The 27,924-nt window shown below is 48.5% G+C and overlaps 10 protein-coding genes across 10 annotated transcripts; 5 read left to right on the plus strand and 5 right to left on the minus strand.

The window, feature by feature from the left end:
- Positions 1 to 2,601: 2,601 nt before the first annotated feature.
- On the plus strand, positions 2,602 to 5,202 carry PGRI_054600 (threonine/serine exporter family protein; the record flags this gene model as incomplete). Its single annotated transcript, XM_040793173.1, has 1 exon — positions 2,602 to 5,202. The coding sequence occupies one exon, from the start codon at positions 2,602 to 2,604 to the stop codon at positions 5,200 to 5,202; it is 2,601 nt and encodes an 866-aa protein (XP_040645140.1).
- Positions 5,203 to 5,647: 445 nt separating this feature from the next.
- PGRI_054610 (aminoglycoside phosphotransferase family protein) lies at positions 5,648 to 7,071 on the minus strand (the record flags this gene model as incomplete). The annotated part of the gene is made up of 4 exons (XM_040793174.1): positions 5,648 to 6,003; positions 6,046 to 6,492; positions 6,551 to 6,916; positions 6,975 to 7,071. 4 exons carry the CDS (start codon positions 7,069 to 7,071, stop codon positions 5,648 to 5,650), a joined length of 1,266 nt encoding a protein of 421 aa, XP_040645141.1.
- Positions 7,072 to 8,387: 1,316 nt separating this feature from the next.
- Positions 8,388 to 9,581, plus strand: PGRI_054620 (Ketol-acid reductoisomerase; the record flags this gene model as incomplete). The annotated part of the gene is made up of 1 exon (XM_040793175.1): positions 8,388 to 9,581. One exon carries the CDS (start codon positions 8,388 to 8,390, stop codon positions 9,579 to 9,581), a length of 1,194 nt encoding a protein of 397 aa, XP_040645142.1.
- A 268-nt stretch (positions 9,582 to 9,849) lies between these two features.
- On the plus strand, positions 9,850 to 11,002 carry PGRI_054630 (threonine/serine dehydratase; the record flags this gene model as incomplete). Its single annotated transcript, XM_040793176.1, has 2 exons — positions 9,850 to 10,183; positions 10,233 to 11,002. 2 exons carry the CDS (start codon positions 9,850 to 9,852, stop codon positions 11,000 to 11,002), a joined length of 1,104 nt encoding a protein of 367 aa, XP_040645143.1.
- Positions 11,003 to 11,036: 34 nt separating this feature from the next.
- PGRI_054640 (putative Rad51 family DNA repair protein) lies at positions 11,037 to 12,375 on the minus strand (the record flags this gene model as incomplete). Its single annotated transcript, XM_040793177.1, has 2 exons — positions 11,037 to 12,263; positions 12,316 to 12,375. 2 exons carry the CDS (start codon positions 12,373 to 12,375, stop codon positions 11,037 to 11,039), a joined length of 1,287 nt encoding a protein of 428 aa, XP_040645144.1.
- Positions 12,376 to 13,181: 806 nt separating this feature from the next.
- On the minus strand, positions 13,182 to 14,253 carry PGRI_054650 (TBP-associated factor 8 family protein; the record flags this gene model as incomplete). Its single annotated transcript, XM_040793178.1, has 2 exons — positions 13,182 to 13,921; positions 13,986 to 14,253. The coding sequence occupies 2 exons, from the start codon at positions 14,251 to 14,253 to the stop codon at positions 13,182 to 13,184; spliced, it is 1,008 nt and encodes a 335-aa protein (XP_040645145.1).
- Positions 14,254 to 15,842: 1,589 nt separating this feature from the next.
- On the minus strand, positions 15,843 to 20,041 carry PGRI_054660 (Chitin synthase; the record flags this gene model as incomplete). Its single annotated transcript, XM_040793179.1, has 9 exons — positions 15,843 to 15,995; positions 16,049 to 16,338; positions 16,390 to 16,480; positions 16,529 to 16,568; positions 17,088 to 17,221; positions 17,274 to 18,953; positions 19,002 to 19,363; positions 19,417 to 19,906; positions 19,970 to 20,041. The coding sequence occupies 9 exons, from the start codon at positions 20,039 to 20,041 to the stop codon at positions 15,843 to 15,845; spliced, it is 3,312 nt and encodes a 1,103-aa protein (XP_040645146.1).
- Positions 20,042 to 21,686: 1,645 nt separating this feature from the next.
- Positions 21,687 to 22,871, plus strand: PGRI_054670 (uncharacterized protein; the record flags this gene model as incomplete). Its single annotated transcript, XM_040793180.1, has 1 exon — positions 21,687 to 22,871. One exon carries the CDS (start codon positions 21,687 to 21,689, stop codon positions 22,869 to 22,871), a length of 1,185 nt encoding a protein of 394 aa, XP_040645147.1.
- Positions 22,872 to 23,747: 876 nt separating this feature from the next.
- Positions 23,748 to 25,630, minus strand: PGRI_054680 (uncharacterized protein; the record flags this gene model as incomplete). Its single annotated transcript, XM_040793181.1, has 4 exons — positions 23,748 to 25,082; positions 25,138 to 25,376; positions 25,423 to 25,531; positions 25,580 to 25,630. The coding sequence occupies 4 exons, from the start codon at positions 25,628 to 25,630 to the stop codon at positions 23,748 to 23,750; spliced, it is 1,734 nt and encodes a 577-aa protein (XP_040645148.1).
- An 886-nt stretch (positions 25,631 to 26,516) lies between these two features.
- Positions 26,517 to 27,656, plus strand: preB (alpha-factor pheromone receptor STE2; the record flags this gene model as incomplete). Its single annotated transcript, XM_040793182.1, has 1 exon — positions 26,517 to 27,656. One exon carries the CDS (start codon positions 26,517 to 26,519, stop codon positions 27,654 to 27,656), a length of 1,140 nt encoding a protein of 379 aa, XP_040645149.1.
- Between the last annotated feature and the right edge of the window lie 268 nt (positions 27,657 to 27,924).

The raw sequence follows: 27,924 nt of genomic DNA on the forward strand, positions 1-27,924 counted from the left end.
GGCCAAGCTGAAATCCTGGGATTAAAGCAGATTTATCTGTGTCTACCCGAGTATAGAGTAGCCTGACTTCTGTGGCACATGCGTCTCACATCCTCCGTAGACAGTAGTATTTATATTAGCTCTGGAGTCCAAGCTTAAGTATTGGTCCCTGCGTCCTTGCAGGTCACACCATTATGCTCGGTACGGCTGGCTGGGGAAGAGGGCCGTGTGACTAGGAAGGAGGGAGAGGGTGGCACGGATGGTTGTGCAGTCGTATCGATGCATGAAAGGATAATATAGAGGTAAAGAAAGATGTAGTCAAGCCTCTATAGTTTTGAGAAGTGTGAAATGTGGATCTAGTCCAGGAAGGGGAAATATATGTCAGATTATACTATAATTTGCATTTGATATCGGGTACCTCGGAAGAGACAATCCTAGTTCCATCTGATCTCTTCTCAGCGATTTTTAAGAGTCGCCTTACACGACATCCAATTGGAAGTACCGTTCGATTGCCACACCCGAGAAGCAAGTTGGGCCCTGATTATCTCCCCCTGACTGCCAACTAGGATTAGCACGGATCCAGAACTAGTCAGCAGCCACATATGTAAGCTTAAACCACCCAAGCTCCTCTGACGTAGGTTTCATAGGTCGGGTAATGATCATTGCCTAGATAAGCATCTCACATCCTTAGGTGGCACAATGACGAGTGAGGAGCTCATGGTTGGGATACTGGTTGATAATGAAGGGGGACGTTTTAAGTCCAATCAGGAGTGCATATGTGCCTGTTCAACTCTCCTATAAACAATTGAAACGGTTCTCACACTGGGAAAAGCGGAGAGAGGGAAAAGTTTCCCCGGATATTAGTGCAACCTTTTCATCTGTGGTACCTTGTACATTGTCGGGACAGATCAAAAACCTTCAACATCCCCTCTGAGGATGAACGCCGAGCCGGGTCTCGGAATCCTTCCGGGTGTCGACTTCCAGTATGTGTACTTATCTGCTTCTGAAGATCCTAGTCGGAAGGAAGACTGTGGATCAATATTAGATTCCTCTCCGACGGTATAATAGGTATCTTCAGACCCTAAGTATTGATGTGGAATTATAGTATGCCGGTGGATAATAAGATAGACTGGGATCTCTATGTCCTGACTGGTCGAATCAATCAGAAACTAGTGAAAAGCAGGTATCTCTGCAGGTATCTTGCATGACGGAGATGTTTCTCCTGTCGGGTGATTTCCTATGATGTCAAAGAAAACACAAGGGATGACTTGGATTGGTTTGTAATTGAATTTCAAACGTCGATATTGACAAAAGCAGAAAAAGAAAGGGATCTTGAGTCAACATCAAAAGGTAATTCTGCACTAAAAAAAGTTGCTCTACTGATCTTCTTCAACCTCCGATCATGAAGATCCCTCTTTAGCCATGTCTTGATACCCACCTCCTCGGCCGCGACGATTATACACACCCACGGGTTCTTGCTTCTGTAAGCCCCCAAAATCACACGACCCTTTAACCTGACGCGGCCATCAGATTCTTTTTGACTCTGCAGATTTGTGGGACCTCATGGGCCTGTGAAACCCCTGGTCTCTTTGACAATGAGCTCGGCCCCCCTGGTCTCTCTCCCCTTTGGGGGATCTTCTACTCAGTCACGGTCGAGATTCGATGAGGTTCGACGATATACGATCCAGAACATTGGCCGTGACGATGATCCAATCCTTTTCAGGCCAATGAGTCGGAACTTGCGCAACTAATGTGCCAATCTCCCGCGATATACCCACCCAGGGGGAATGTACCTTATCTATTCATCATTCTGATTGTCGGTTTCATACCTCTGTTCATCATCCACTGTTGCCAATCAACTTTGCCGATTGACCATCCTGGCAAAATGGCAAAACCCGTGAGGACCTGGCATGGGGATGGCGCCGCTACGGCTACACGGGATCATCATGACCCAAAAGAAATCCCCTCCAATGCAGTCTCATTGGGCCTCTCACTCTTCTTGATATGGTCCGTGTGCTGCCCAGCAAATTGGAAAGGTCTTTTTTTTATCTTTTTATTTTTAATCCTGTCTCTAACCGAGAGGATCTTTGTAAATAGATGAACTCCTGCATCCCAGATTCCGTGTCCACCGTCTCTTTTATATTGATTTGTCTTGCCTTACGTCTTGTCTCCCTCGCCCTTCCTCCGAGGTTGCATATGTCCTTATTTTCCGATACAATATCCTATATCTAACTATGTACGAAGTACACATGACATAGTTGTCATTCCTGGGACTTCCTCCGATCTCAACCCCTCTCCCCGAGAAGCTCTAGATCTGGCGTGCATGTTCATGCCAGTTCATTTTTGTGTTATTTTGTGCCAATATCAGTGTCTCTTCTTTCTACTTTGAATGAGGTGAGCTCACTATCTGTTTGGCTGCCGAAGCTCACAAAGTCCCGGCGACAAGATCTCTCCCCATGTTATCCCACATAGCTGACTGTTGCTGGGTTACAGTTGACCACCTGGGCACATGAACCGCGCTACCCGTGCTTTTATCGAAGAGCTCGGTTACCCAGGGGGTCTGTGAGCTCTACTGAGTAACCAAGAAGTAGATGCCAGTTTGAGAAAAAGGATTACACCAAAATGGCGGGAGGTTATTTTGACCTTCCGATCTCCCGCAGCGCCTCTGATGAAGGATCGTCAAATCTCTCAAGGTCGCGTTCTTTTACATCACTGCCTAGTGATAGCTTCCAAGGTCAACCAGTGTCTGAAGTGCGGAGCTTCAGTGACGCTAGCGCCCAGGACAAGTATCGGAATGCAGGCATTCTGAAAAGCACCAATCGTGTCAAGCTTACGGCCAGTGAGTCCGAGCCGAGAGAATCCACTGGGTCCATGGTCGAATTCCGACTGGATCGAAGGGGCACCGAGCTGCCGCAAAGACCATTACCCACTGCCAGCATTCCGGGCTTCCAGGGAAAAGTCTTCTCAAGCTCCCAATTAACACCGGGGCTGGAAGACGATCACTCTCGCACGTCAGTGGATGTTACTGGTCTAACGATCAGCACCAGGCCTACCCCCTCGGGAACTCTAGGGGGATATGAACTTGGTCAAGGTACAAATGATAAGGAGCAGACCATCTGCTTCGCACATGAATGGGGCCCCAGACTCACATCCCTTCTCAATTGTCCCCAAAATTCTCCGAAGCAAAGTCCTTGCAGTTCAGTGTCTTCAATTGCCTCTACTCCCGCCGAGGTGGCGTACCAGACTGAAGATGGAGAAAAGTTTCCTGTGATAAGCTTCGCCGAGAAACAACCCTTCGACAACTTAATAGATGAACATGAAGTGGACTTCTTAAACGGGCAATCAACACCGCCCACCTCCGGAGCCCATTATCTAGTGCATCAAATGTCATCTCGAGACCTCAACTTTCTGTCTCGCCTTCGCACTCAGTCTCCCGGTCTTCACTCCAGTGGTCAAGATTCCGCCAGCGAGGACAGAACCTCATACGAGTCTGCTGAACGGACATCCCATTACCGCAGTGGCATTCTTTCATCGCTACTCAAGCTCTACGACCAACCTCATTATAACCACAATCAAAGTCGAGGACGGTATGGGCGGTCTCGACAGGGAAGCTCTTCCGAGTTCAGTGGACGCGGGCTTTCCCCGGACTCTGTATGGAAACCCCCCAGGAAGTGGTACGATAAATCTACCGCCCGGTCGAGCATTTCTATGGCCGGCTCATCCCACCACTCTGGCTCTCCTTTTGCCAGGCTCACCCGGTCCCACAGCAGTGGTGCTGCTATTCCAAGCCTAGGTCGCTCACGTCCTAAGCCCCAACTTGAGGACGAAATTCATATCACTGTTCATATTGCTGAGCTTCTATCTCGACAACGGTATTTGATCCGGCTTTGTCGTGCTTTAATGAAGTATGGAGCTCCAACTCATCGGTTGGAGGAATATATGCGCATGACAGCTCGTGTCATTCAAATTGATGGCCAGTTTTTGTATATACCCGGCTGTATGATCATCTCCTTTGACGATACCTCCACGCACACAACAGAGGTGAAGGTCGTCCGCTCCAGTCAAGGCATTGACTTGGGTAAACTAGCTGATGTGCATGAGATTTATAAGGAGGTGATTCACGATGTCATTGGTGTTGAAGAGGCAATACAGCGGCTTGATGAGGTTATGAAGAAGCAGAGCAAATTCCATATTTTGTTTCTCATCTTCGCCCACGGCTGTGCTAGCGCATCAGTTGGCCCATTTGCCTTCAATGCCCGACCGGTTGACATCCCCGTGGCGTTTTTACTGGGGTGTCTCCTTGGAGTGTTACAATTGATCCTGTCAACTAAATCGAATTTATATTCGAATGTGTTTGAAATCTCGGCCGCAGTCCTGACATCTTTCCTTGCACGTGCCTTCGGAAGCATCAAATACCAAGGGGAACCTCTGTTCTGCTTTTCTGCCCTCGCACAGTCCGCCATTGCCCTCATCCTGCCGGGATATACTGTGCTATGTGCTAGTCTGGAGCTACAGTCACGCAGTATAGTTGCAGGCTCTGTTCGCATGGTCTATGCAATCATATACTCGCTGTTCCTTGGGTTTGGAATTACTATTGGCACTGCCGTTTACGGACTTCTCGACTCTCAAGCTTCAACGGCATATACATGTCCCGCCAGCCCCATCCACAACGAGTACCTGCAGCGGTTTCCGTTCGTGATCGTATTCACAGTGTGCCTAGCTATTGTCAACCGGGCCAAGTGGAAACAAATGCCGATTATGATAGTAATATCTCTGGCTGGCTACGTGACCAACTACTTCAGCGCCAAGCGCTTCTATTCCAACACTCAGGTGTCTAATGCCCTGGCTGCCTTCGTCATTGGTGTAATGGGGAACTTCTACAGCAGGCTACGGCATGGGCTCGCCGCTGCAGCAATGTTACCGGCGATCTTTGTCCTTGTTCCTTCTGGTCTTGCGGCCAGTGGGTCTCTGATATCGGGTATTACTTCTGCGGAGGAAATGACTCGGTCTCCATATGCGGTTGTTAACAATGGAACACAAGGGTTTGTCGACGCGGCAAAGAAATTATCAGCCGACGAAGCGAAAAACCAAAGTTACGGGGTCGTTTTCGATATCGGATATGGTATGATCCAAGTTGCTATTGGCACGACGGTTGGTCTCTTCCTAGCAGCTTTGATGATTTATCCACTAGGCAAGAAGCGAAGTGGACTGTTCAGCTTCTAGGCCCCCTTTACCTCTCTATTGCATTTATTCCTCTTTTTGTGTGTATTGTTTTGTCGTGCTCGATTACCGAGTCTCTTGGACATTTCGCATACGTGAACCTCAATTTTAGGAGTTCACTTGCTGTATTTCTAATTGTTCATTTCATGATACTGGTAAATGCGAAGACTAGTGGCCTCTTTGCTGTCTCTTCTAATTTTACCCTACTTTCCCATTCTTGATCAAGTCATAGCACTCGGGGCCTCTCCCTTTCTCCTTTAGCCTCTTAACACTTTTTGACTAAAATACTCTTAATCATGGGCCGTTATATAATAGACTAACGGTATGGTAGTGATAACTGGTCATTTGAATGAAAGGCAGTGAAGATTCAAGTGGGAACCCTGTGCATCCACAAGAAATGTAATAGCTCTATACAATGGAAAGAAAATTGGGCAAAAGATGAAAATATTTACTCTAGATCAAATGGCCAGATATCTCTCAGGTCTTTTTCATCCCTAATTGGTTCATCCTCGTCAGGATCTTCATTTGTCAGTACAGCTTGCAACATCCCATTGAACATCGCCTTGTTTTCTACTTTTGCCGTTTCCCAAGACTCTGGGGGAACCCATCCATCGGATGCACAGTTAAGCAAGCTTGACAAGTCACGCTTCAGATTCTGGGCCGCCTCAAAACATCGGTATTCCTTCCGATGCATAGCCATTTCTTCCGGTCTTGGTAGGACAAATGGACACGCGCCGACAAACCCGAGTGCCTCCCAATCGTCAGAAGTTTCAATGAGCTCCTGCCGAAAAGCAACGGCGCCATCTTTCCACGTTCTGTAGCAGTATCTGAAAGGTCTGAACGTACTTTCATCCATTGTTCTAGGAAGAGCGAGCTTTGGAGTGAGGAATTGAGTACATAGTTCGAAGGTTTTTCTGCATAGCTCGCTGTCGTCTGACGATGTGGGAGACGGGCAACTTGTGAAGTCCGGAATCTCATCTGCATACCAGAAAGCTGGCTCTATACTGGATGACTGCCAATCAATAATACCAGTTATAAACGAGGGATCATCATCCGAAACAAAGATGTTCCTTTTATGTAGGTCCGGGTGAAAAATGGTCGGCGCAGCTGCGTCCTGTACTCGAGTATCCGCTGACATCGAATTGAGCACTGTGCGACCACGTTCGAGAAGGTCTAAATGTGACTGAACCGAGCCATGATAGAACGGTCGATTTGGGGGCTGAGAGTCTTTGGGTTGAAGTCTTGAAAGACCTGCATCGACAAGGCCATCGGAGTATGCATTCATAGTCAACCCTTAACCCAAAGTCTTAGCCGGCATCTTCTAAAGAATGGAAGTTAGATAGAGACTCACACGGGCCTTGGTTGGGGATAGCATGGTGGTAGTATCTGCGCTCGCCACAATCCCAATATCTTGTTCCACAATGAGGTCCGATATAATAGGCCCCATTTAGTGGTACCTTGGGGAAAGAGCCCAATGAAGTGGTAGAAAAATATAAGCTTCCATAGGCTGGAAAGTCGATGTCGGCCATCTCTCCGAGCTTTCTGTAGATGGCGTCGATGCATCTAACCTTTTGATCACCCGACATATAGGGCCACTTCTGCTGTAGCTGAATACCCGCCACATGTTCCATGATGATATATTCACTCCCAACACTGTTCGCTGCGTCGTCGCTCCAGTCGAGTATCTTAGGGATTGGAATACTAGTATTGCTTTGCACTGTATTGCATATATTAGCGAAATCCAAATCTCCCTTTTAAGTAATTGTTCAACCCACCATATTTGATAGTCGCCACTTCAGAAGCAGTGGTTAATTTTGCAGGGCCAGCTACTGTGAAAGGCAGTCGCGCCACGACACGTGAACGATCGTCCATGGTGAAAATGAACACCCTATTGAAATCCCCTTCCTTTTTGTCACATTTTATGATAGATCTTGCTCCGCTGGATAAATCCATTACTTTCTGGCAGAGTTCATCAAAGTTAATGTCAATATGGCGTATTTCGCGCTCTCGCTTGTCATTCCGAAGCCATCGACCACTTGTGTATGACTGAGGTTCAACCCCTAAACCCATATTGTCATTAACGCAAAAATCACAATAATTACTACCAAATAGACTCACCATGTACCGTTGTCTGGCCGATTTTACGTCCCGAAAAGGGCTTTCCGCAATTGAATTTAGAAGAAGAACATTTGAACGGGATGTCACGAATGAGGGAAGGCCGGGTATAATGAGGCCGCTGAGAGTGAGCTAAGAAAAAAGGCGCTTGCAACACCTGGGATACCTTTCTGTGGCTCATTGTGTGATAGGGTGAGAAGGTAGCATTAGGGCATACTTTTTAATATAACTGATGATTTCTGGATTATTTGTGTGGGAATAGCCTCAATTTACAGTACTCTGTGTAGAGAGCAGTCTAAAATAAGGCATATGTTGTAGTTCAAGAATAGTTCAGACATTTCAAGGCATAAGACAGTAAGGTGAAAGTGAGACACGTGACACAATATAGGGTCATGGGGAACAAACATAGTGTATATGAAGTGCGAGTCAAGTATTCAAAACTTCTTCTCCAAACGCGCGGACAAGCCGAACAATTGATGAAAAAGGAGTCGCGTCTATTGGGGATAGTGTAAGCCCAATGACACTGTGCAACGAGGCATGCGCAAGCACAGGGGCCAAGTCACGAGGTCCAAAAATAGGAATAATCAAAGTGTTTCCTGGACGGAAACTTTCAGAGATTAAACTGAAAAGAACAGATACTACACTTGATCTAAGCCAATAGGCAAAGAGAGCTGAAGAAGGAAGAAAAGAAGAGGAAGATCTGTCGGCCTGGGCAGGTATATATAGACATTTGTGGTCATGTGACCTTCTCCAGGTCCTCTCTTTTGATATCCCGGAGATTGTTCCTCCGGGGAAAAAAATATCGGCCTCAATCCACATGAGATTTGGAGTCATAAAAATGAGATATCTCAACTTGTTGCACTGGGAAACGCAATTCATGACATAATAAATTACTTCCCTCCAATCAATACACTGACCGGTGTCGGTGTGGGTCTCCGGGGAGTAAGGTCGATTCTCCGAGAATTGCTACGGTGACTCGAATCACCCAGCATATTTGCCCATTATTTAAATTCCCAAGCTTCCCCCATCTTCTTCTTTTCAATTCACTCTCCACTCCTCTTCTATATCTCACAATGGCTTCTCGTGGTATTCCCCGTGCCCTCCGCCTCGCCCGCGTGGCCGCTCCTCGCTCGGTCATCACCGCTGCCCTTCCTCGCCCTGCCATCGCTGCTGCTACCCTTCCCCGTGTCTCTTCGGTTGTCACCCCTGTCCGTGGTATCAAGACCATTGACTTCGCTGGTGTCAAGGAGGATGTCTACGAGCGTGCCGATTGGCCCCGTGAGAAGCTCCAGGAGTTCTTCAAGAACGATACCCTTGCCCTCATCGGTTACGGATCCCAGGGTCACGGTCAGGGTCTGAACCTGCGTGATCAGGGTCTCAACGTTATCGTTGGTGTCCGCAAGGATGGTGCCTCATGGAAGGAGGCCATCCAGGATGGCTGGGTTCCCGGCAAGAACCTGTTCGATATGACCACCGCCATTGAGAAGGGTACCATTGTCATGAACCTGCTCTCCGATGCCGCTCAGTCCGAGACCTGGCCCACTATTAAGCCTCTCCTCACCAAGGGCAAGACTCTTTACTTCTCCCACGGTTTCTCCCCCGTCTTCAAGGACCTCACCAAGGTCGATGTTCCCAAGGACATTGATGTCATCCTCGTTGCCCCTAAGGGTTCCGGCCGTACCGTCCGTACTCTCTTCCGTGAGGGCCGTGGTATTAACTCCTCCATTGCCGTCTTCCAGGACGTCACCGGTCAGGCCAAGGAGCGCGCCATCGCCATGGGTGTCGCTGTCGGCTCTGGCTACCTTTACGAGACCACCTTTGAGAAGGAGGTTTACTCTGACCTCTACGGAGAGCGTGGCTGCCTGATGGGCGGTATTCACGGCATGTTCCTCGCCCAGTACGAGGTTCTCCGTGAGCGTGGTCACAGCCCCTCCGAGGCCTTCAACGAGACCGTTGAGGAGGCCACTCAGTCCCTGTACCCCCTCATCGGTGGTCACGGTATGGACTGGATGTATGCTGCCTGCTCTACCACTGCCCGTCGCGGTGCCCTTGACTGGTCCACCCGCTTCAAGGATACCCTGAAGCCTGTCTTCAACGACCTCTACGACAGCGTTCACAACGGCACTGAGACCCAGCGCTCTCTCGACTACAACTCCCAGCCCGATTACCGCGAGAAGTACGAGAAGGAGATGCAGGAGATCCGCGATCTTGAGATCTGGCGCGCCGGAAAGGCCGTCCGCTCTCTCCGCCCCGAGAACCAGAAATAAATAATACCTTGATACCCGTGGAGGTTCAAAAAATGATGATGTACTATGAACTCTTCTTTTTGTTACAAGTCAGAAATATTAGGGCTTTGGCCATTTCTCAGTTTTACTTTTTATTTTCTTTTTTCCACTGTAGCTTCTAAATTATTTCTCGCAGCTTAGCTTGTTCCTGCAGTAGCTCGCCGAATTCCGGAGAAGAGTCCGGGGTAAAATAAGAGTCATACTCGTTTTCTCTTCAACCTCTTCACCAACAATCACTTCGCCCGCTAGTATGACTTCACCCGCTATTACAGCTCAATCGCTCACTCCAGCCGCAATTCAGGCGGCTTACAGTCTCATCCAGTCCCATGTGCACCGTACGCCCCTCCTGACATGCAAAACACTCGACACCATCGCCTCCACACCACAACCGCCTGAAGCCTTGGTCGGAACGCCCTTTGAAGGCCAAACTCCCGCTCACCCACAGTTTCGATTCTTCTTCAAGTGCGAGAACTTTCAGCGAATCGGTGCCTTCAAAGCACGGGGTGCATTCCACGCTTTGCTACGATTGTTAGAGGAGCGCGGGGAGGAAGTTAAACGGCGCGGGGTCATTACACACAGTTCTGGTATTTTCTACTGTCCACGTCAATTTATACCTTGCTGAATTCTCTCCAGGAAACCATGCACAAGCTCTCGCCCTCGCTGCCTCAACTCTGGGCATCCCCGCTTACATCGTGATGCCCCGCATCAGCACGCCGTCGAAGATTGCGGGTACGCAGTCCCATGGCGCAGAGGTTATCTTCAGCGGCTCAACAAGTGTCGAACGTGAAGCCGTGGTGGCAGAGATACAGGCCAAGACAGACGCGATTCTGGTTCCACCATATGATGACTTCAACATCATTTGTGGGCAGGGTACAACGGCTTTGGAGTTGGAGGCGCAGCATGCCAAACAAGCTGGGTCCCGGCCCCTGGATGCGGTTATAACTCCTATTGGTGGAGGCGGACTCAACTCTGGCGTGGCGACGTGGTTCTCGGATAAGCAGACACGCGTGTTTGGTGCAGAGCCCAGCTTTGAAGGTGCAGATGATTGTCGACGCGGGCTGAAGGCTGGAAAGCGAGTGGAAGCCGTTGGCACCCTCACTATCGCAGACGGGCTACGCACACCAGTGGGCTTACTCAATTGGGAGGTTATCTCCAATGAGAAGAAGGTTGAGGGGGTATTTGCTGTCACCGAAGACCAGATCAAGGCAGCCATGCGGCTAGTTATAGAGCGCATGAAGGTTGTTGTTGAGCCTAGTGCAGTGGTTGGACTGGCCGTGTGTCTCTTTGATGAGAACTTCAGACGACGAGTCGAACAAGAGGGTGGTAAGGATGGATGGGATGTTGGCGTTGTGTTCAGCGGTGGCAACACAACCATCGAGGCAATTACCAAGCTTTTCACATGAGTCAAATTTGAAACCCATTGTTCAAAATAACCAATCAATAATGAGGATCAGTCATCTCAACGCCAGAGTCAAGTATGTAAAAGGAAAATCTCCCACCATTCTTCGCCTCAATTGCTTCAACTATGCGACGAGGCCATTCATCACGTCCCCATGGATTGACCCATGCGGATATCTTGCCTTGCTGGACCACACTCTGCCGCGAAGGGGCGTCCTTCGTGGCTGCATGAGCGGTCATGCTCGGTGGAAATTGACGAACAGAAGACCGGTGGACAATCAGACGCAATGTTGGGAAAGTGCCCCAGGCAGGGAGAGCAGGTCTCAGCGATGGAACGCGAGCCTGGGAGTGGAACCCCTGTGGTTCGCTGGAATAAAGCCGGCCTCCTGAGACCGTTGCGGTATACGCAATTGCACACTGGAACTGACTCTGTAGACTCTTCAGCTCCCTCGCCACCTCGGTATAGAGGTCAGACAAATGAAATCTGGTTTTTCGCTCTCGCTCGGAATCAATTTCTGCCTGAGGACGCCCAATTTCTTCGGTCCGAGCAACTTCGTCGCGCAGGCGGTCTTGCCAGAAGAAGGCGGTGACACTATCGATAGCTATCATATGTAAGGGACGAGATGCGGAATGATGTCGCGAGAGGTCGAAAAGGTACGAGTCTAGCGTGTGGATTGTGGCTAGAAGAGCGGATGAAGATTGCGGGCGAAAGATATGGACATGCTGTAGTGAAGAGACGAGCAGTGATTCGAGATCTAGGGTCTCTCCTGATAGCCCTCGCTGCAGTATACCACGAGCCACAGTTCTTAGTCTTTCGGCATCGAATCGGTTGTCGGTATCTATGAACACCACAGCTGCCTCTTGACCATGGACTAAGATGTCCCCGTGTTTTTGTGGTAAGATAGCGATAGCGGTGAGATAGTACAGTAGCTGTGACTTTCCCGAAGCTGACAAGCTGCTTGCAATCTCCACGATGGGATTATGCTGTTTCTTACTACCCTCAGGGACTGAGAACGACACATTGGCAGGTGGGTCAATGTCTTGCGCGTGTATTTCATCCAGCCAAGGCCGGTCTTCAGTATGCGGCGGTATTTCCTCTTCAGCGGTTTGTTGTTTTAGTACTGGAGATTTATCATTCGCAGCATCTGGCACAGCAAGTGCTTTGGGCGCAAAGACTTCGTGTAAAGCATCCAGAATTGGTATGCCTATGGAATGTATGTCATGACTTGAGTGACCAGGGTAAAATTCCGTCAATCCAGAGAGTATCTGAAAACTGGTCAACCCGAATGCATTCAAAGACATAGGAAAACTGCAATACCTCATCTAGTCCCTCTTGGTGTACATCAGCTAGCGATCTCTTCCCAAGATTTGCTGCCATGGGTGAGCAATGGCCTGCGTCATGGATCTAGCATCAGAGTATATATTGAATGAGACGTATAAAGTCCAGTAGAAGCGTAGAGGTGAAGTGTAGAAGTGACGCGGATATCCGAATAGCGCGGCTGGCGGAGCTTCCGAACTTCCCCAGTCAAACTCACCTCGAACATTTTCCCTTTGACACGAAACCACCAAATCTCACTCAAGTTCGTTTGTCTCATATTCACCACCAAGAATTTACAATGGCACCTCTCGTCCCCATATTCTCCGCCGAATCCCTCCCCGATCACATCAATACCGTCCGCCGCAACTTCCAAGAGAAACGTCGCAAAGGCGAACCAGTCAACCTCAAAGAATGCCCATTACTTGAAATGACACAATTTTCTTGCAATCCACCACAAAATGGGGTCCCTGAGCCAGGAGTTGTGGTGTGCGAGCCTGTGGTGCGGTTGTTTCGACGGTGAGTCTTGCATCGAGTTATGGTCAAATAGCAAGCTGATCTCGTAGCTGTGCCGGTGGGTTGATGGTTGAAACAACATCATGGGAGCCACTTAGGCTGGCAGAGGAAGCGAAACAGAAGCAGACTCTAAAACAATGAGACTACTTTGTAATTACGAATGCGCATTGGGCGGAGTTAGCTGGGATTACAATTACTTGCAGGTTTCGAAAATGTTATTCTGAAGATTTGAATAATGATTGTGATTGCCATGGGGGTATCTCCTCAGGTCATGTTCCTGAACTAAAACAGAAGCGCCAACCCATAATCTGGGGGAAAGGAAAGGGGGAAAGAAAAACGCCGGTCTTTGTAGTTTACATGTCAGTCATGACGTCCGCTACCTCAACACTTGCTAGAGGCTTTGGGGGCTTCTCCTCTTCTCGTCGTGCATTTGAACTTGTTCGGCGCCAAAGATCTCGCTCACAATTGACGATTGGCCCCAGCTCCATATTCCACAAGAGCTTGCAAGACTTATCGGCATCCCCTAGGTGGATATCCATAGCTGACCTGCCAGGGTCTTTGCTGTGCTTTTTGGATAGTCCCTTGATCGTCTTTTCGAACATGCTTTCCATGCTGTCCATTCTCCGACCCCAGAGTTTCTTATCACGGCCAGTTGAACCCGTCTGGTTGTCGCGAAATGCGGCGCTCGCTAATTTGCGCAAAGCTTCCTCGCCATGCCGTCCATCCTCGGCTGCGCGTTCCCTGATCTTGCGTGGGTCGTTGTCTCGTCCAATAAAGACTGCGGTGGCAGAATAGGTGTGTTTGCTAGGGAAACTCGGGAAATGTTTTGGAATGTAGGGACGATTTGCACGATCGTCCTCGCTACTCAGCGCCGTCAGAAACGGGAGAGATTTGGATATTTCATTCTCTGGTGGAGGAGATGGTAATAAGGTCGGCGTAGGTTTGTCTGAGGGTGATGGTTTGAGATGAGGGAGAAGATCATCGGGATGGAGGCGGAGACGCTTCAGAGCGTGGTCAAAATCTTGCGGGATTGGCTGGACGCGACGCGCAGATAACATGGATTGACGGATGAATGTGGAGAGTCGTAGCATGTCTAGATATTTCAAGCGCAACCCGTCAATTTCAAGTTTCAACAATGGATTCATTGGGTCACATACACTCCTCAGTAGCACTGCAGAGACTTGACAGTGCAACTGGATCAGCCAACTCAAATCCTGAGTCCTTCAGGGTCTGGCCAACTGCACGATTCATCAATTGGTCAAGGTGAGTGTCATCTTGCACGGCTGGCTCGGACGATGATGGGAGAACGACGGGCTCCTGTAAGCGATGATGGTGATGGTAGTGACGCTTTATCCTCTTCAGATTGTTCTGCTCGAGGGACGAGGAAGGCCGTTTAACATGGGCACCTGATGTCGCCATAGCCATTGTATTGGTCTAATCCAAGTGGTGGTCGGGACGACGAGGCAGTGTTATTTGGGGTCACGTGTTGAAGGCGGTGAATAGATGAGTACTGTAGCTGTCATGGACCTTGCGAGGTTGAGGAGATGAAGAATAATAGATTGAATGAATCAAATGTTGTAGGCAGTAGGACTTTTAATATGTAGACAAGCAAATAATTCTAACTAGGCTTCACTCATTTCACAAATCCTCCATTTCGAGGGCTTCCTCCGTGACCTTTGCTTTGATATTCATGTGCTTGAGGACGAGATACTCATTTCATTGGAATAAGTGATCCGATATATAGAAAATTAGAAGGCAATTAATCTGTGATTGTATTTTACAAGTTGTAATAGTAAAGGAAGAGTGAACATGCCATAGTTCGCTCTCATAGTAATGACCGACCAATCCGGCGGCTCGCTTAGTCCGCTCCGAAGCTTCAACTTCACTTCACAAAGCCTTCCTCCTTTACCCCCCATCTCCTCTCCCCACCAACGTCCGAGGCAGGTTTTAAGCTGTCCGCAACCCGCATTTCTTTTGCTCGAGCATTGATTGACACAACTTGTTCATCACAATGCCCGCCGCTATTCCCCCCATTACCGGCGTATGTGCCCCTTCCGTTGACGGCCGAGTTAACCCGAGCGGGTTGTTCAGATCAATTGAGATGTTCCCAATGATTTACTGACATACGCTTCTCTACAGATGCTCCGCCGTGGTCTTGTTCTGGACCTGAGCACCGCTTTCGGTAAGTCGTGATCCGGATCGAGTGGCATGATCGAATGACGAGTTGGATATCGCAATCTCTCGGAAAGCGACCACATGAACTACAAGCACCAAGGAGATTATTTGGTTATATCAATACGTGAAATGGTTGCTGATCAGGTTATCTCATCCACTAGGCTTCGGTACTACCTTCGGCTACCTGTGGTGGTACGGTAAGTAGATTATCCCCGGCTGCGCCAACCCATGCGATAACTCGATACCTAATGTATTTGTTCTACAGGCTACCACCTCCCCCGCGTCCGTGAGCGTGATACCTACTACGCCCGCCTCGAGGCTGAGCGTGCTGCCCAGCGGGGTTAAATCGATCAACGCTGATCACCTCTCGATTGTCTCCTTCCCGCCCGTTCGGCGCCAGTTCTTTTCTTTGTCAAAGCGTCATCTCAAACATCTCCCAGTGATTGGGCACGTCTCTCGACATCACCCATCGGGCTTGGGTTGAATCGGGTGTGTACGAGTGGGTGGTTATATTTTAGATCGATTGTACATATACGTGGACAACCAACCGTTTTGATTTTGGACCTTCTTTCTCTGGAGTTCGGTTATAACATACAGGAGAAACGGGTATCCGGGATACCGTAGCGATATTTTATCTCCTACACCTGGCCAAACGAGCGAATTGGGTCTATTGTATTCAAACGCTAAGTACGCCGGATATATGTACGTTGAAACACCAGCGCACCCCTCCATGGGGTCGCCGAAACCATATCTCCGCCATGTGTAAAACCATAGATCATCCAGTATCTGCTGGGGTATAGGCGAAGGTCTGGAACCGATGTGCAAATGTGAAGCAGCATTCACCGTAGCACCCGCTCAAATGATACGCCTCGGACGGACCCGCCGGCCATAGAGGTGCGTACGTTCCTCTTGAAGGTGTCACGAGTGGTACGAAGATCTTCCGCAGCTTCCTTGTTGAGAGGGTCGGAGGCGTTTGGCTCGAGGAAAAGGAACTGCGAATGCCAGTCAGCGGATGTTGATCACCAACCAAAAGAAATCAACGGACCTGCATGCCCACAATGACAGCATTCAGATTCAACACGGGCTTCCAGTCCTCTCGTAGAATGTTCAAGCAGACGTTGCCCTCCAAGTCGATATTGGGATGGTAAATCTTCTGCATGCATTTGACTTTGGGAGGATCGTGGGGGAAGTTCTGGTTGACGGCAAAGCTAAAGTTGAAGACACCACCCTTATACATGCCTTCGTCCGGTTCGATAGTCAGGGTGAAGTTAAGGATATCATCAGGGTTCGGAAAAGACATTTTCATAGTGCTGCCGAGGGTGAGTTCTTGAAGATCTAAATAACAGGTTAGATGTATATGATCCAGCACCCCAGTCACTCACTCACCTCGTTGCACGCGTAATTGCGCCGCGGTGACCTTCTTCTTCTTCTTGCCTGCAGCGCCCTCGGCGTTCTCAGCCTCCTGCTGCTTTTGTTTCTGTACAGGCTGTTAGCTACATTTCTGCAAAAGCCAAATAAAGCCTACCATCGACCAGATTTTCAACATGTTGGAGTCACCACCCCACCTGGTGGAACGGATAGTTTTAGAGAGAAGGAGATTCACGAGGTTGTCACTCTGAGGATGTCAGAGAAGGAATAATAGAAAGAAAAATGCAAAGCCCAACAGGCAAGATCAAGCGACAACGGTGACAACGGTGAGAGGGATAACAGGTGCTTGCGGGGGGGTCTCAGATCAGCAATCGCCCTTTATCGCCTCTCCGCCTTCCATTTGACGTATTCGACCTCGGGAACTCTCCAGGGTTACAGATCTCACATTCACAGAGTATGGGACATTTACTGGAAATCTTGAAGAAATTTTTTCAAAGAATATGAAGTACATAATCATAGGCCTCCGAATGTGATACCAGTGCATGGTTCGACAAAAAAAAAAAGATCACAGTAACCGTCAAGGTACATACTGGCTGGCATTGCGGGAAAAAAAAAGATAACAGAGTTGGGCATCTTTAGGTAGAATACAGATCAAAAAAAAAAAAAAGGGAATAGGTGTCATGACCCATAAAAGGGTAGGGCTGCTGTCGAACTACCGGCGTGCAAAGCAGCACTTGATACCAGTGCGACCCAGGAACCAACAGCATCCAATGAAACGGAACAATGCGACAACGGCGTTAGACCACAAGAGGGCCTGGAAGAAATGGGCTGTACGACTGGTGGCAGTATTCTATTATCACGTTAGTCGATGAATACCAAGGCTCAAAGAAGGGAAAACTCACTGTGAAGCCGAATTTATCGACGGACTCGCTGGTGATGCAGACTGCCAGAATTGCATTGCTGAAGATCCAAAAGGTGACGAGTCGAGTACGGAAACTCTTGTACGAATCCTCGAGGGTCTTTTCGTCATGTTCCACGGGAGCAACGAAGGGAGTGAGCGCACGCTTGACAGTTGCCTCGAACTGACTATCGATATCGGCTTGGGGCTTGTCGATTTCTTCTATCACTGCCTCTTTACTGCCCTCATCCTTTGTAGTTGTGGCTGATGGCAATGCATCGGCCTTGTCGGAACCCTTTGTACCCCAGGAGACATCGTGCCAGTTGCTGAAGGCATAGACGTTCAGAATGTTGATGTAGGACGACTGAACAACCATGTAGGCTGGGAATGATGTGAACATGTGCCAAGGGTCGGCGTACATGAAGGAGGCAACGAAGTAAAGACCGAATGTGGCAGCCAAGGCGATGATAATAATACCGGCGCCCGTCGACCCGAAGAAAGAGTCCAGGAAAGCCTTCAGACCTTTGTCGGTGACAAAGTCCATGGGTGCGCCGCCGCTGAACGCGCGAACAACCAGGTAGATCGAATCGACGACAATGTAAACCTGAATGAGACCAAAGACCACGAAGGAGGCGAGGTACGAGAACTTGGAGCCCTTGGGTCTGTTACCGAGAGCGAGAATGAACTGTAGTAATAGGAAAGCAAGGTATCCGTACTTCACAATCGTGTTGATAATGGGCGTAGCTGTCTCGCCGAAGGGGAAAGCGGTATTTCCATTGCTGGTGCTTGGAGTACCGACCAGGTCAATGATGACAGTGGTGGTCAGCCAGTATGAAGCGAGCGAGAACCAGGTGAGAAGGGTGTTGAAGATATTATACAACATCTGAATGTGAAGGAAGAACATGCGAACGATGTTGTGACCACTCTTGTACATACGACCAAAGTGCATCAGCGAGTAAATTCCTGCCGCAAAAGAACCATTGAGCCAACGACGACGCTGGGAGATAAACTCGGCAGCGCCCTCGGGCACGTCCGTTTCACCCTTGGAGGCTTTGACATAAGACAAGTGCCACTTGGAGCCTGCCTTGGCGACTAACTCGAAACAGAGAATTCGATCCTCGGCCAAGAACATGTTCTTTTTGAAGATGTTCATGCCTTCAATACCCTTCTTTCCAAGCTGTTTAGATAGAGTGTGATCTCCGTGGAAATATTGTTCGAGAGGACGACCCATAATTGCACGGAATCGATAGGCTGAGAATGCACCGGGCAAGACACTAACGTAACCGAACGAACTCTCCAGAGGCTTATCCAAGATATTACTGATCTTGTACTCGAAGTTCTGAGCAGCCACGAGAGGGTTGATCAAATTCCGCCATCCCTTACCTAACATAGCGTGGATTTCACCACAGGCACCGCCGAGATCCTTATCGTTATAGAAGGCCTCCCAGAGGTACAACAAGGACTTGGGGCCAGGTTTCGTACCGGCATCCAGAAGGATACAGACCTCGGGGTTCAAAATGCGGCCGAATGCGTTAAAGAGCCAACGATGCGAATTAATCTTCTTGCTGTTCTTTTGTTTCAAACAGAACATCATTTGCACGGGTGGTAGTGTACTCGGGCCATCGTCCGTTGGTCGAATGAGCTGCTGACTTGGCGTGACCGAGAGCTGGGTCGTGTATTCGAACTGGTTTTGTTAGCCTACGCCCTTTTTTCTTCTATCTGGACAACTTACAATATGCGCCAAAGTCTCCTTGCCGTCAACATCACGCTTCATAACACCGTCCTGGTAGATACCGACGGTTGCAAGAACATCAAGGGTATCCTTGTCACAAGGGTCGATACCGTCAAAGACCAGCGCAACAACGATCTTCTGCCATGCGGGTCCGCCCTTGTTCCAGAACTCGGATTTCTTCAGGTTGACAATGTCGCGAATGTTCTGCATCACACCGTGTAGGGTACGGGCCGTGAGATTCTTATCCTCGTTGTAGTAGGTAATCGCGATGAGCAGCTCCGTATGACGGTTGTACATAGCGGGGCGTAGGTTGTAACCATTGTGAAGGGTAAATTCGTTTGGATCACAAGTAGCAGCAGTGTCTGTGGAGGCTTATTAGTCTTTTTTTTTCTTTCTTGTCAAGTCCACAACGTACATCTCATGTGAGTGAACTCTTCGCTTCCACCTTCCACGTCGTTGCGGTATTTGGCTTGGATGGCATTCTGGATGGCACTAGGCACGGGGTAATCGACACTCAGGACGGAACCCTGAACTAGCTTGACCTTCCTAGTAGCATATCTGCGCAAACCACCACCACCCCCTCCACCAGGGGCGCCCCCGGGAGCCTGTCGCTGGCGCCAAGCCTCAGTAGATGAGGTCTCGCTACGGGCATAAGGTGATGCCACTCGGCCGGGAACTCCAAATGCTGCTGCAGTGCTTTCCTCCTGGCCAGAGTAGACGGTGCCAGTATTGTATGGATCGTGGTAAGAAGGTGTGGTATCCGTTGCATAAGTTTCCGTCAAGCTGTACTTGGAAGCTGGACGTTGTGGAGAAACGCCGCGCGAGTGGGGGTCATCAAAGGGTGTCGCAAATGGACCTTGTTGTTGGGACAATAATCCACGGGCTGCATCCTCATCCTCGCGATACTAAAAAAAAATAACACAGTCAGTCCTGGAGCTTTAGTTACTAATTCCTCTCTAGATGCATACCTGCGAAGCTGGCACATCCTGTAGATGATGACTATCATCGTAGCTCGGCGAGCCAGAGCCGTGGTAGGCCATGTCGCGGTTGAGGAATCAGAAAGGGATGTGTTTCAAAGCTGACAAGAGAGGGGTATCTGTTCAAGCAGGGCACATTTAACAATTATCGAAGCCACCGGGGCTAGGGAGAAGGGCGTTTAGAGTATTTTGAGTCAAGGGTCAAAGAGAAAGGAAGAGAGAGAGAAGGGGGGGAAAATGGGGTTAAAAAAAAAAGGGAGACCATGAGAAAGGTCAAAAATAGACTGTCTCTAACCCCATCCTGGCTTAGTTTCCCCTTTCCCATTTTCTTATTATTTTTAAGTGTAAATAGATAAATAGACATGTAAATAGTATATAGTACATATATTAGTAGTGCATAGTAAATAGTATAGAGATACATGTAAATACCACATATCCTTACAATATGTAAATAGTACTCCGTAGAGAACCCCCCTATTAACATCTCAAAGAAATTTCGTATTTTATTTCTATACGAACGAAGTATACAGACTAAAAACACCCGAACCTAATAAGCCCTTGTCTCCACTGATGAAACTCAACAGATATAAAAGCACTATCCTGGAGATTCCCACATTCTTCAAATCACAACATTGGGGTGTTATCTAGGTATGTTGTATGTCCAGTTCCAAATTTGAATGTCTACACACTCCAGTCATCTTTCTTGCCAAATGAAATTCAAATACTCTCATATCACCTGATCTTTGATATTCTTAAACATTACCCCCCAGAGCCTAAGTGTCTCCACGATTAGCGTAAATTTTTGCCCCAGGTCAGCCTATTATTATTATCAGTACGGAGTACACCGTATTCTTGGGCTGAATTTCAGCTCCATAGGTCCATCTATGGCTGCGCCCCATGTGTCTAAATTTCTTTTTTTCCCCAATTTCCCCTATAATAAGATTTCAGTTGGCTCTCCACAATGTTAGAGATTAATTAACCGCTAACCCTATTTGGGATAAATAAAACAAATTAGACAAACAAAACAAACAAAGAAAATTCCTAATCTTGTAATTTTGGAAAAATAATGATCCGACTTCGGAACGACCGCGGGAGAGTCCAGACCACTTAGGCAGGTACTTATTTCCCTCACGTCTTGAAGTAAGGTGAACATGGGATGAAACAATCTGATATGTATAATTAAACCGTATCTCAATTTTATATATATATTAGTATATATTGATCTTATTTTCTTATACTTCTATATACTTCTACATATGTATAATATATATATATATACGGAGTATATATAAGATATAACCTTGAAGTCTACAAAAACTATTTGTGTACCTGACTACGGAGTACCCGTATCTCACCCGTGGAACAGGGCCCGTGACCCCATCCCGTCTTCTCTCTCCTCATTCTCTCTCTCTCCCACATATCTCAAGTGGTTTGTGAGCCCACTTCTTCTACGCCAACGTCAACAAATCGTTGACATATTCTCAAGTGTCTGGACCCATTCCAAGGACCATGACCATCGCTTAACCATCATATTTCGATCTTTATCCCTCACACTCGTTTCCTGTACTCGGCTTTGATGACTATTTATGCTCACGACTTGACGCCGATTGAGCATCCTACACTCCTTTTTCCATCTTTCATCTTGCACATTCCTTGCCGTTGACCGGCTTTATTGATATTACCCTGTCTTCCTTCGATTTCCTCCATCATGCTTCTCGAACCCATCGATTCCGCCTTCTCCCCGGCCCGCTCTCTCTTCAAGCGTTGCAAGCAGTGTGAGACCTCATCCCCCGCTTGTCCCGCGTGTCCCGATGGATCAATATGTACCATGACCGCCCCGAGCTGTGATGAATGTGCGACCACAAAGTGCGTTTCAACGGGCTCCAAATCCTCGGGTTCTGGGGGCTCAGACACTGGCGCGATTGCCGGTGGGGTTATTGGCGGTGTGGCTGCCATCGCCCTTATTGTATTCTTGGTCTGGTGGTTCGTCATCCGAAAGAAGCGCCTGGAGCGCCAGGAGGCAGAGAAGAATGGTTCATTCGGAGCGGCTCGCAGTGAACGCCAGTCCATTGCCTCAACAGTCCTAACCCGAGCCTCCAACGTCATCCAAATCGCCTACATTCCTGGTGTCACCAACCGCTCCCCGCCGCAGACCCCATCCTCCCTCATGCCTCCTGTTCCACCGCTTCCTGGTGCGACCCCTGATCAGCACTTCTTTATGCCCGGTGACCTACGTGACTCGTCATGGACAACCACTACCGGCCACCAGAGTATCTCTCCTACTCTACGCAGCAGTGTGGCTACTACCATCTACCGTAACGATGCCATTGTCAGCGCCATGCCTGCGCAGCAGATTCAGCGGACTCGTGCAGCTGTAGTGAGCATCCACAACGGAGGGGCTGGATCCAATGCCCCTGGAGATGACTCGCCCGTTTCTGTCACGGTTACTCCGGCGGACGCACCTGCCGTCCCGGCCATTACTCCGGCGCAACTTGCCCGGGCGGAGGCTGTCAAGGGCAATAGTTCATGTGTGGCTCGCAGTGTAACGGCCAAGCCGGTGATGGTGCGTGGTCCGTCGGTGAAGAAGAAGCAAACCAATAACGCACCCGCTGTCGACCAGGTCGAAGAGCTACCTGATAACAGTAAAAGCGACACAACCCGGGCAGTGTCGGCCACAAACAGCGACCAGTTCAATCATAATGTTTCCACATTTGATGGGTCCTCATCTGGCGAAGATGACACAAATCCGTCATCCACCAACCTGGAAACTGGATTGTCGCATGGCCAGACCGACTCACGTCGAGCTTCCGGCTTGAGCGACAGACGCAGCTCCACTCGGACACCACCCAGTCGGGTAGAAAGTCCATTTTCGGATGCGAATGAGGTGAAATGAGCAGGTCTGGGACTCGGCGCAACGGTTTTTCTATTTTTGTGATTTCCAATCCTGTTTTCTTTGTATGTATAAAGCTTGTCACAGCTTTTCGTGCCTTTTGTACCTTTTTTTATACGTTGAATCCTTTCCTCAGGCGCCTTGTACAGCGAGTATGCACACTGGGTTGGGACTGTCGATTGAATCTATACTCTCATTGATTACCACTCTAGGGTATCATATATACCTTCGTCTCCATATTTGTACTCCCATGTGAATCCGGTGTGTCACCATCCTATGGCCTCCGAGGCTTCTTCAAATGGACCATTATGCCTTGGTATATTGTAATTTACCAGAAGCTGAAACCAAGCATCATCAAATAGTATTTTAGTTCTGGTCTTTTGAAAGGGTACAATATCTCACAACACATATATTTAGGATATGGAGTCAACCAACCTCGTTATATATTCCCACACTCCCCATTTGGGGATACATAGTTTAGATCCCTATTATCTTAGTCTCATTTTTCAACATATATTTTTCATATCTACTTCTACTATTTACTTATACATGTACTCACTATCGGAACCAAAGTCAGCCGTCCTTGAATGCCCCCTTGGAGGTTAACAAAGATCCTAGTTAGTATCTGTGCTATCCCGCCTAGACATGGCATAGAAGACAGCACTGGAAGAAAATGGGTGCTTGGCCCTGACATTAAACTACTCCATATGGATTTATCTGGTAGATGTTGGTTAAGGTAAAAAGGGAAAGTATGGCCGGTCGGTAGAAGAGAAGAAGAGAGAATCTTCATATCATCTAGCTATTTCATAACACAGTAAAAAAAATCAAGGGTATATATAACCAGAAAGATCTAATCAGTGATGCTCAGCATCCGGTCATTCAGGCGACGTTCTCATCTAACCCCATTCCACGTCCGATTTTTCGAATCAATGCCCGCTTGAGAAGAGCTTCACGTGCAAGACTTCGTGTATGTCGCGACCAGGAATCGACGCCAATAACACCGCGGACCAGCGCAGCCTGCAACGCATAAAGAGCTTGCTGTATGCCTTGTTCCTCAGCGACCAAATCATATAGCTGTTTCCCTACCACGGTGGGGGCGACCAGGACATCATCGATTGGGGGCAGACCGGACGTGTCTCCATGAGAGCTAGAAGTGGAGATGGATGTAGAGCGCGCCTGTGCATCTGCGATAGTGGCGTCGGCGCGATGGATGGATTGTTGCAGGACAGTAGTGTTGGACTGTAGAGTCGCGTGGAGATTATTGAGGGCCGAGACCTCCCCCTGTAGCGTGGCCATAGCAGCATGTAGGGACCGTGACTGTGAAACGAGGGACTGCGCTGCCGTATCGGACTGTGCAGCATTAGCGCGGAGAGTTTCCGCCAGGGTTCGGGACACGGCATGAAGAAGTGCATCTTTCTCTGGGTTTGGCGGGATGGGAGGCGCTGGTCCCGCAGGCGTAATTGAGGGTAGCTCGACTTCAAATGGCGAGGTTAGAAGATCGGGTGTGTCGGCCTTTGTTGGAGCTGCTGGGGGTGGGCGGGGGTAATTGGATGGGTATGGGGAATGCTGAGGATACGGGGGACCAGACGGTTGCTGATGTGGTTGATAGGGGAGTTGCGGCTGTAGAGGCAAGTGGGCCCCCGCTGGGTTAGCTTGTGGAGGGACTTGGTTTGATATACTAGACCCAGGCCCATGATGAATCGGAACTCCGCTGTTTCTATAATATGGCGCTTGACCCTGCGACTGGGGCGGCATGGGCTGCCCCGCTGGTTGATGGGTTGGTGGTTGGGACAGGGGACGAGGGTTGCTCATCGGTCCTCCAGTTTGGGTTGGAGGTGCGTTATGCTGGTAGGAGTGAACCCCAGGACTGGCCAATTGCGTGGATAAAGATGCTTGACGAGAGCCTTGGTCTTTTGGTGGGAGTGGAGGTAGCGGTGGGGGAGATCGATATTGATTAGCTGGGTGCCGTTGTTGTTGCTGCCGATGTTCGACAGCGCCTGGCTTCGGTGGGGGCGGGGGTGGAATCTGGTTCTGGCTTATAGACGGAGACGGAGATTTGGCTTGTCTTGAAGATCCGACGCCGGGTGGAAGGGGTGGTAATGGCGGAGGTGTTTGGGCTTCCGGCTGAGGTTGTGGCACTTGTCTATATCGGACAGGCGGTTCCTTCGCAAATATATCCTGAAGAATAGATAGAAAATCGGCGATGGTGGATCTCTGTGAATATAAAATGGTCAGTGGTCTGTCAACCCATGTGATTGCGAGCACTAACCTCCCACGCTTCCGCCCAGTGTGCTAGATAATGATGATACACCTGTCCCTCCAGCGTCACATGTTGCCCAACTCGGACAGTCATTTCCTGTGTTGGAGTCACGTAGGCAATTGGAGGATCGCGTGGGTATGTATTTGGAATCCAAAGCGCAATGGGAAATCGGTACGTCGTTCCTCGGAAGGTGACAGGCAATGTGCCCACAAGGTGAAGGAGGAGGGCCGAGAACCCTGTCTCATAGGCTATTCATGTCAGAAATAATGTAAAATTGCCATTTGAGACACTCACTATAGACATCTGTTCGAGGGGAGAGCGAGGGGTACTGCGAGAGCGCATTGACAACATCATGGTAGGTCCGATTCGGGTCACGGTAGGTCTGTTGTGGATCATAGTGATCCTAGGAGGGTTTAGTATATTGATATGGAAGGGTTGAAGAGAGATCAACCTTGGACAAGACACTATACAGCCAATTCAATGTCCTCTGAGGGAGCGCCATAGTGAGAGGAATAGATGTAAAAGTGTTGGAGTTGTGAGATTGTCATTTCCCCGCAAATCTCTTGGCGAAGGACCTGTTTTTTTTAAAAGAAATAATATTGAAGATGTATGAATATATTAAGATAAATATAGAAAGATATATTTGTTAAACTAATTTCTTAGATCTCTGGCCCTGGAGAGCTCCAACCCTGAAGGGAAGTTGTATAAGCAAAAGATGTAACTACCCCGGGGTTTATTCATCTTTAAACACCTCACCTCACCTCACCACATCACCATATCACCAACACCATATCACCTCTTGCTTTCCCCCTATACTGACACTTATTAGCTTTGAATATTTTAAGAGTTAAAGTATCGAGGAGACACAAATCCGCTAATTGATAGATCATTGAATCAAAGTGTCTTACAGGCCTCTCCAGGATTCTACCCTCGAGAAGACACATTGAATCTCTTGAAATCCTCGGGACTTCTCTGGGAATCCGAAACAAAGAAGAGAGAAAAAAAAAAAAACCAATCTTGAAGCTGACCAGTGATGTTTACAGGACCAAAAGGCTATTCTGACTATTCTGGCGATCTCATGCAGCCATTATCACCCCATTGCTTAATGGCTAGGCACTTCTTTGTCTCATTTGATATTGTTCTTCCCATTCCCTTAGTATTGTTCCTTTCTATTTACAAGGCCTCATAATGATCTGGATATCATTATCTCCCTTCGCCATTGTCTGTCTCGGCTTCTATGATCCTAGCCATTCACCCTGATTCTGATACTATATTCTCTATTTACAATTCTTCAGGCTTTATAAACATATCCTTGTCATGCATACTCTTGATCAGATTCTATAACCATCTAGTTTTTTCAATTCCTTCGAACTTCAAAAGTCGAAGCCATGGCCACATCTCAAAATCTTCCATTCGATCCATTTACACAGAACGTCACTTTCCGCCATGCAAATGGCGGCCACTTCGAAGTATCGGTCAAAGCGCTGGATGTCTTCGTCATGTACAATGTCCGGGTGTGCATCAATTATGGTTGCCAGTTTGGGGCATCGTTCACCTTGCTGGTGATTCTTCTGCTTTTGACTCAATCTGACAAGCGCCGGTCGGCGGTTTTTATCATGAACGGCCTGGCATTGTTCTTCAACAGCGGGCGTCTGCTTTTTCAAGTCATCCATTTTTCCACGGCATTTGAACAGGTATACCCATACGTTTCCGGCGACTATTCAACTGTGCCATGGACCGCGTATGCCATTTCCATCGTGGCTGTTGTTCTCACTACCCTGGTCGTTGTCTGCATTGAAGTATCGCTTGTGATTCAAGTCCATGTGGTTTGCTCTACGCTACGTCGTCGATACCGACATACCTTACTGGTGTTATCTGTCCTGGTCGCCCTGGTGCCGATCGGATTTCGCACTGCATGGATGATTGCGAACTGCAACGCCATCATTACACTTACCTACATGTCTGGAATATGGTGGATAGAAAGCGCAACGAACATCAGCGTCACCGTCAGTATCTGCTTCTTCTGTGTTATCTTTGTCACCAAACTCGGATTCGCCATCAAACAGCGCCGCCGACTCGGGGTGCGCGAATTCGGTCCGATGAAAGTCATCTTCGTCATGGGATGCCAGACCATGGTCGTCCCGGCCATCTTCTCCGTCATACAGTACTACATCACTGTGCCAGAACTAACCTCCAACGTGGTGACCCTGGTCGTCATCTCACTCCCACTCTCGTCAATCTGGGCCGGCGCCGCCCTCGAGCACTCACGACGTACCGGAAGCCAAGAACATCCACGTCGACGAAACTTATGGCGGAGCCTTGTCGGCGGCGCCGAAAGTTTACTGTCTCCCACAAAGGATACTCCAACGAGCTTGTCTGCTATGACTGCTGCGCAGACTCTGTGCTACTCGGACCACACAATGAGCAAGGGCTCATACAACTCGCGGGACACCGATGCTTTCTATGGAATAACAGTCGAACACAATATTTCGATCGATCGAGTTCAAAGGAAGAATTCAGTGGTGTGAGGGGTACAGGGCTCGGCAATTCAACGATATCATTTCCTTCCCCTTGGATGTACAGGATCCTGGCTCGAAACCGACTTTACATGTACATTCTTTTCATTTCATTTTGAGGGGTTTATACCGGTTAAACATTCCTTTATTCCAAATCTGCAAAATGCAGACAAATTCTAATACCAAATCATATTCATTATTCATTATCTTATTATAGTGGGAGATCAATTCTGCCATAAATGTTCGAATAGGATCTCGATAGTAAAGAAAGTGAATTAGA

Source organism: Penicillium griseofulvum, assembly GCF_001561935.1.
Source record: "Penicillium griseofulvum strain PG3 chromosome Unknown contig_84, whole genome shotgun sequence".
Lineage (NCBI taxonomy): Eukaryota > Fungi > Ascomycota > Eurotiomycetes > Eurotiales > Aspergillaceae > Penicillium > Penicillium griseofulvum.